This window comes from Lutra lutra, chromosome 9, assembly GCF_902655055.1.
Source record: "Lutra lutra chromosome 9, mLutLut1.2, whole genome shotgun sequence".
NCBI lineage: Eukaryota > Metazoa > Chordata > Mammalia > Carnivora > Mustelidae > Lutra > Lutra lutra.
Window position 1 is genome coordinate 128,213,834 of NC_062286.1, and position 7,678 is coordinate 128,221,511.

The 7,678-nt window shown below is 51.6% G+C and overlaps 1 protein-coding gene across 1 annotated transcript; it reads right to left on the bottom strand.

Annotated features, from left to right (window-relative positions):
• Positions 1-1,469: 1,469 nt before the first annotated feature.
• FITM2 (fat storage inducing transmembrane protein 2) lies at positions 1,470-7,230 on the bottom strand. The gene is made up of 2 exons (XM_047745484.1): positions 6,984-7,230; positions 1,470-4,803 (listed from the first exon to the last, which is right to left on the bottom strand). Exons 1-2 carry the CDS (start codon positions 7,154-7,156, stop codon positions 4,188-4,190), a joined length of 789 nt encoding a protein of 262 aa, XP_047601440.1. The 5' UTR covers positions 7,157-7,230; the 3' UTR covers positions 1,470-4,187.
• Positions 7,231-7,678: the final 448 nt, after the last annotated feature.

Here is a 7,678-nt window from a genome sequence, read left to right on the forward strand (position 1 = left end):
GTGCCCCTAGAGACTTTTTTTTTTAAGGCTTCTGCAGCTCACCCCTCTGGGAATAAGGCTCAGCTCCCAACGTCCTGAAAGTCCAGTGGACACCTGCCGTCAGGTCCGAGGTGCACTAGGCTACTAATGCAGACTAAAGGCGGGGGGCGATAAGGAGCATGCAGAGGCACGTTCCTCCGTCACTCACTAGAAAACCAGCTGCCACCTAGGCTCTGAGTAGGAGTTTCTTTTCATGTGGTTTCCTAAAATAGGAGTCGTAACCAGCTTGGGAAGCTTTGCCCAGAACGGAGAAACAGAATCGACCAGAAGAGTTGGTGAGATTACTCAGTCCACTGCTATCATTTATCAGATAAGGAAACTGAGAGCCAGAGCTGGTGAGCGAGCAACTCGAAGTAATACGGGAAAGGAACACAAGCAATGGCAGAATCTAGTTCCGGAGCCAGGCGACCTGACTTCTAGCTGGGGGCTCTTCCTAACACAGCAGGACCCGTCCATCACCTCTGCTGAAGGTCCTTCTTTAAGTCTAGCTTTCTTCATGCTCTGTTGCTCCTGAAAATGGGCAGAACGGTAGGTTTCTTGAAAAGGGATGTCTGGATAAAAATCCCCATAGCATATCTGTGCTTTTGTGCATCCTGTTCTCACTTCCTGGGGTTTCCTTCTCTGCCTAACTGGTCATGTTTTGTGAAAACATTCCCTCACTCCCCAGGGCAGCCGGTTGTCCTCCACTCTCTGGTTCCAGGCCCTAACCTTGCCCCAGCTCTCAGAACGCTGGACGGTGCTCGCTGGCTCCTTCCATGTCTTCTCCACAAGATCTTCCATTCCTTGAGCGCACAGATGGATCAAATTCTCCTCCTCAACCCCAGCACACACCATTAGCTCCAAGGGCATGGACTTTGGACCACCAACGCAGGCGGGGAGGGAGTTTATCCTACCCCATCAGCTCTTGGCTCCCCATAGGAGTTCGGTGCGGCTGAAGGAAGTTTTGCAGTATGAGGAACTTCTAATCCTGGAGCTGTGGAGTTTTCGACAGACACTGCCTGGCGGTGCCAAGCAGGTCAGACTGACAAATGAGTGGGCACAAAAAGGCACAGAAAGCCCTCACATGTGTCCAGGCCTCCAGGGTACAGGGCACTCTCCCCGGTGACCTCATGGGAGTGAACTCTGTAACCACTCTCCAGCACGACTCCCGTGAGGCTCAGCTCTTCTCCTTCTGCCAGGAAAACTCCCCAATCTGCTTAATCCAGACCCCAGGATATGGCACAGAGGGAAGGAGTCAATCAAGTTAGGAAATATGTGACTGGACATAAACCAAACTTAGCTTATAGGATTTGGGAGGAAACAAAAAAAGTAAACACCCTATACAGGGAGCAGCTCCCATAAGAACTACACCCTTGTCCTCAAGTAGGCTGAGCTTTCCCGGTTCTGGGCTTCTTAAGGGTTTTAGAAAAGAACACACAAGACATGGAATGTGGGATTTCATTATCTCCAGTTTACTTAATTCGCTTGTTTACACACACAATCTGTGTGTGCACAACAGTGGCAAGAGCCATTCTCTAAATACAATATGCCGCTCAGATGGCGACAGACGCACATGGAGAATGAGGCGTCAGCGAATGAACCTCAGCAAGTGAGGCAAAGCAAGCATGGCAGAGTTCTGGGATCCCAGATGCCCTTCAAAGCTTCCTGTTCAGCACCTGGAGACAACAGACACTTTCCAGAAGATGATGCACGACTATTTCAATGGGAGACCCAGACCCCAAATGGTACTCAAAAGTAGATGCTTGTTTCCCTGGCTTCCCCGAGGAGCCAAGAAGTTTAAAGGCTTGGAGGGCAAAAAGGGAGACAAGGGATTATTGTCTGCTGAGCACAGACGAAATGCGGGGCATTTTACCTACATCACCGCGCCCTTAATCCTCCCAGTTTCATCTCCTCCGTTGTCGAGATGTGGCCATGAAGCTTGCTGTGGTCAGACGGCTCTCAGCGGCGGTGCCAACACTGGAACCCACGTCTTGGGTTTCCCGAAGCCCACACTCTCAGCTAGCCAGGCGCTCTCACTGGGGGATACGGGGCATGTCCCCAAGAGAAAGGCGAGGGTGCTAAGACCGAACAGGAAGTGGTGAACGACTACTCGATACATGAGGGTCAGTCATGAACACTTTGCACAGAGTTAACTTAACGCTGAGCCTTAATCCCAACTGTGAAAGAGAAACGGCTGGAGATTTACATGCAGCAAATGAACATGTGGAGTCTCCTAGTGCCTGCTGCCTTTTGGTGCTGAACACGAAACTTAGGAGAGAGCCCAACTCCTTCAACCAGCCCCTGCCACCTACGCCACCCCTTCTTCCACTCCCCATCCACAGACGGAAACTCCAGAGGGCAGGAAATTTCTCAAGAGGCCCGTGACATCTGGCCAAGGCTCCCAGAGCACCCCGGCGACACCTCTGGAATCTCAGCACCAGTGTTTCTGCCACCTCTGGGTACAGTGGGTCACAACTCCCATTTTCATGGATGCGAATTAACATGCAGCTGGATGGGATACCAGCTACAGGTTTTTTAAATACATCTTTATAGGAAAGACAGTTTACCCTGAAGATTTTCTGGGCCTCAAGCTCTTAACAATCTAAGCTTGAGTTAAGGCAGTCAAGTGTAGTGCTTGTCGGTTAATGCTATTATCAGGCTTAACTTGGGGGGAGAGGAGGAACATCAAGGAAGCTTCCAGGATGATTATACAAAGTGCAAGGGGCCGGGTACAAAAGGCCTAAGGACGCAGCCTGCAGGGGCATGGGGGGTGGGAGGGTGTCCTGTCACAGAGCTGTAACCGCACCTTCATGGGTGGAGGTGACAAGCCGCAGAAGGACAAGGTCAGACATCGGGAAGTGTGCAATGGGGAAAGAAAAGATTGATTTCAAGGCCAGCTGAACAGGCCTAGGTTTGGTCTGGTGTTGGTACAAGTAGGAGGGTGGGGCCAAAGTCACTCCGATATTTAATAAGGACATTTTTGCAAACAGGTTGGCTTCTTGCCATCAGAGGCAATGGAAGCATTTTCTTTCACCTCTGATTTATCATAATCTCATCCAAAATGTAAAAATCCCTTGGGCCAGAGCAGACTGATCGATGTACTTACTAACATGCTGTTTAGATTAACCGCCGATGCGTGGTCAGGAAAGCTTCAGTGCCAAGAATGTATTTTGCAAAGTTACTCTGACTCAGCTTAAAGTTCATTCTGTTGTCATGAAAACGTCTGCTTTCGGATTTTATTCTTTATAGAGGAAACAGCCCCTGAAGTGAGGTGGAATTTAATACTGTAAGCCAAGAGTTTTTATTATAAAAAGTAAATCAGTGTTCTAAAAAAAAAAAAAGCAAAAAACCCCAACAAACCTCAAGCTATCTACACACGTACCAAAGGGCAGCATTGAAGTTCTGGGTTATTTTCGGGGGTTTTGTCAACAAAAAACAAATGCCATAGTTGTTATTAAAAACAATAAAGCATTTGCTCAAAATTGTAGGAAAAAAAGGTAACCTTATTGCTCCAAAAACCGATACATAATAGACAATACACACAGAAAACTAGCCATGTTCATTACATAAATATCATCCAACACTCCGCCAGAGAGGCACTCCAGGGTCACTGTTTTGGTAGCTAATCACAAGTCAGTTGCAATATATAACATTCTGAGGATAAGCAAATATCTCCACCAGAGAGCGTCTTTCCGGCAGTTGGCTGGTTTATAAAGAACCCTGCTGGAAATAAATGCTTATGCAAAACTGACCCGAGGGTAATACTGTTAAACCACAGCATTAACCATACCAGACTCCAGGATCAGGGAGAGAATGATGGCAGCAGAGAAGGGTCCCGAGGCCCAGGCCTCCCCTTCAGCCAACACAACAGAGGCTTTCCTAGTTCTGTACTCTCACTGAGCGTTAGCCCTGCCCTCCAGGGACAAAAGGAACATTACAGATTAAGGTCAAGCCTTGCCAGGGACAAAAAGTGCCGGACTGGGAATGGTGGTGCTTGTGACAAGAAGTGTGGGGATTAAACTCACTCCCCGGACTCCACCACCACTCACCAAAGCTTCCTGGTAAGCTTCCTCTTTGAAGTAGGGTCAATAATTTAGTTAAATAACTAAGAAAAATAATGAAAAAAATACATCAGCCATTGTCCTGCCATCACCCCTTTTGTTTCTCTTTTATTCCTTGTAACTGTCTCGCTTCAAATTCAAACTAGAGCTCTGGGGAGGCAGTCCTGGGGAAAAAGCCTTCAGATACCAAAATCCATAGGTCCCATACCAGCTCAGCAGACCAAACAAGGTGCCGAACACCTTCTGGGTCAAGTTGTGGAAGTAAACGGCTGTGCACAGAAACATACACACCCAGATGAAGGTCAGGCAGCCCAGGGCCACCACCAGGCTGGTGATGGCCGTGTGCAGGCAGTGGCTCCGGTCCGTCTTCACCTCATGCAGCACGGCCATCTCCTCCACAATCATAAGGGCGCAGAAGGTCAGCAGGAAGGAGTGGCCCGAGATGTCAAAGCCATGCCAAAAGCCTCCTCCCCCGTGGCACTGCTGCTTATTCTGGTGCTCCTTTCTGACCCCCTCCAGGGAGGGCGACTGGTAGCAGCTGCCTGTGTAGTGTTCGATGTTAGAGAAGAGGGCTGTGCAGACATACCAGATGGCCGTGCCCACCAGCAGGGTACTCAGCCGCCGCAGGACCAGGCCGGCCTTGCCTGTCAGGTGGTAGTTGGTGAGGGCAATGAAAGGCAGGAGGAGACAGAAGGTCCAGGCCCAGGCCAGTTTGACAAAATACCTGGCAGAAGATGAAAGTGGAAGTGAAGACAGGGGACATGGCGGAGAGGAGACAAGGTCATGACTCGGGTCTCTAGACTCTCAATGGAGGGGAAATAAGGAAAGTTGATATAAAGCTACACATAACAACTTCACTTACTAAATTTCAAACAGAATAGCTCCTAAATCCTTATTATTATCCCCATTTTACAGATAAGAAAACTGAGGTATGGAAGTATCATGCCCAAAGTAGAGGTTCTAAGTGGTGGCACTGGGATTCAAATCCCAGGCCTGTGATCTTAACCTGTGATCCAGGGCCTGGGAAAGTGGACACATAGAACACTCATGGTTACCCTGCGAAGAAGGTCTCATTTGCTCCGTTTCATAGAGAATGCAAGGCTCAGAAAAGTTCCGTAACTTGCCCAGGGTCACAATCACACTATCCGCGAGCCCAGAGTAAATCTAGGTTTGGCCAGCCCCAAAGCGCATGTTTTTTCTACACCGTGGCTCTTTCCTCCATGGCAGCAATGATCTCAGAACAGAGTTTGAGTTCAAGCCAGAAGACCGGGTTCAAATCCTGACTCTGACTCAACCTGTTACCACACGTCTCCAGGCCTCAGTTTCCCCAGCTGTAAAATAGAGCTGAGAAGAACAAATGAGGTTTTTTTTTTTTTTAAGATTTTATTTATTTATTTGACAGACAGAGATCACAAGTAGGCAAAGAGGCAGGCAGAGAGAGAGGGAAGCAGGCTCCCTGCTGAGCAGAGAGCCCGATGCGGGGCTCGATCCCAGGACCCTGAGATCATGACCGGAGCCAAAGGCAGAGGCATTAACCCACTGAACCACCATCCAGGCACCCCAACAAATGAGTTTTTAAATCCCTCCCAGAGCCAATGATTCAGTCGTTCCCTCCAATTAGCACAGAGGCTTGGAACAAAATGTCAGAATCCGTGGTCGTGGTTACCCACAAACAACAGGGGCTTGTCTGCCAGGCCACTTGGCTCCCAGCCCACCCAGGCCAGATAAAGCAGCGGCTGCCTGTCTGCCTCCCCTCGCTCGTCAAAGGTGGCTGACCTGGGGACCAGCCATGGGAAACACACATGCAAGAGGCTTGGGGCTACAACCACACTCATCACCATCTATTCTTAGCCCAGCCACCACCAACGGGTGAGGAAGGAAGGGGGGGCCAAGGACAGGATGACTTTTTCCTGGGTTCCCAGGGCTACTCAGTCACCACCCAAGAGCCTGTCATTCACATCTTCCCTGGGAACTGACATGCACGATCTGTCACTGCTGGGGAGAGAAACCAGGGTTTTAAGTAGATAACCGAAGTTGGGCTGATTTTTTTGGGAGATCTTGCTGACCCTTTAATTCTAAAGAATCTAAGCTCACTTCAAGCCAGAAGTTTTATCCTTCAGATAAAATTGTACTACTTTACTACTGCAAGTGTTTTTGTGCAAAACCCTTGAAATCCAGGAGTTAAAAACAATAAATAAGAAAAGGCGCGAGCGGGTGGAGTTGGGGAGGTGTCTCAAAGAGCACAACTGGGCTTGCTTCCCTGGGCCACTGCCAGGAACTTTGAGTGGCTGAGAAGGTCCAAGGAGATCCAGGGTTAAAGGTCAGAGGCTGGAGGACTCCGCTCCTCGGGGACTATCTCGGAGCGGGGGTCCCATCATAGGCGGGGGCGAGGCTCGCAAAGGTTAGCGGTGTCAGGGCGAGAAGGCACAGGTAGTGACGGGATTCTGTCACAAGCCGGGGATAGGGGCGGGATGGGCATGGGGTCGGACTCCGCGCGGGGTCTGACGCAGATAGGCAGGAGGAAGGTGGCATCTCCAAGCAGGTCCGGGGCTTACTCCTAAGTCCAAGGGGAGGTGGGGGGGCGCCGCGACAGAGGTTAATTCAACGCCCCATCCCCACCCCCCGAGCCCCGCACACGCGCGCGCGCGCACACACACAGCCCTGCCCGGCACTCCCTGCCCAGTCAACACCAGCCGGCTCGTCTGGGCGTGCAGACATCAACTGCTAGTGACACGGCCATTCGGGGTTCCTCGGGCGGGACACGCGCGCAGATGCAGCTGTCACAATGAAGAGGGCCTCCCCGTCCGTGGCTCGTCCATCAGGGCAGCTAAGCCCCGGCTCTATGGACGAGGCGACGGGGGGTCGGCTAGGGCAGGGACAGGAGAGGACCCGGGGCGTACTCACACGTTGAAGACGTTGCGCTTGTTGCTGAGGTAGCTCTCGGGCAACGGGGAGAACTCCTTGAGGAGGGAGCCCGCCAGCATGCAGGCCGCCAGCGCCCAGGGCAGGTAGCGCCGCACGGCCGCGTGCACCAGCGTTCTCCGGAGGAGCCTCGCGCAGCACTCCAGATGCTCCATGCCCGACCTCGTCGGCCACCGTCCGCTTCCCCGAATCCTCTCGGCCACCGTCGTGCCCTGCGCTCGGAACGAGCCGCGGCGTCCCTTTGGACGCATGCGCGCCGCCCGCGAGCCCCACCCCGGAGCGCTCGCACACGCGCTCCCCCTCCCGGCCACTGGCGGCCTCTGCAGCGCGTCCACTCCGGAACGCCAGCCCTCTTCTCCTCCCAGTCCCGCCGCCAGGCGGCAGGCGAGGAGTCTTGTTCTGGGTCTGGGAAGAAGCTCTCCTGGGAGTATTTGCTGGAGATGGGGAAGAGTAAATGCAGCATGTAGGAATTAGAGAAGCGGTCATAGCACCATTTAGTCTCTCCTAAAAGCTTGGAGACACCGCCTCCATCCGCGCCTTAGTTTTCTCCTCTGTAAAACGGGGAGACAAGAGGAGCTCAACCCTTCGCAAGAGTTAGTGTATGAACCCGAGGTCATTAGGGTGATCCAGGTATAGGGAAATGAGATTTAATTTTATTAGAAAAGAAGTGCACAAAA

Bases quoted from the DNA above. Each gene is read 5' to 3' on its own strand.
- FITM2 (XM_047745484.1), bottom strand. From the start codon at position 7,156: ATGGAGCATCTGGAGTGCTGCGCGAGGCTCCTCCGGAGAACGCTGGTG. The intron at 4,804-6,983 runs GTGAGTACGCCC...ATCTTCTGCCAG, and splicing joins AAGCGCAACGTCTTCAACGT to GTATTTTGTCAAACTGGCCT.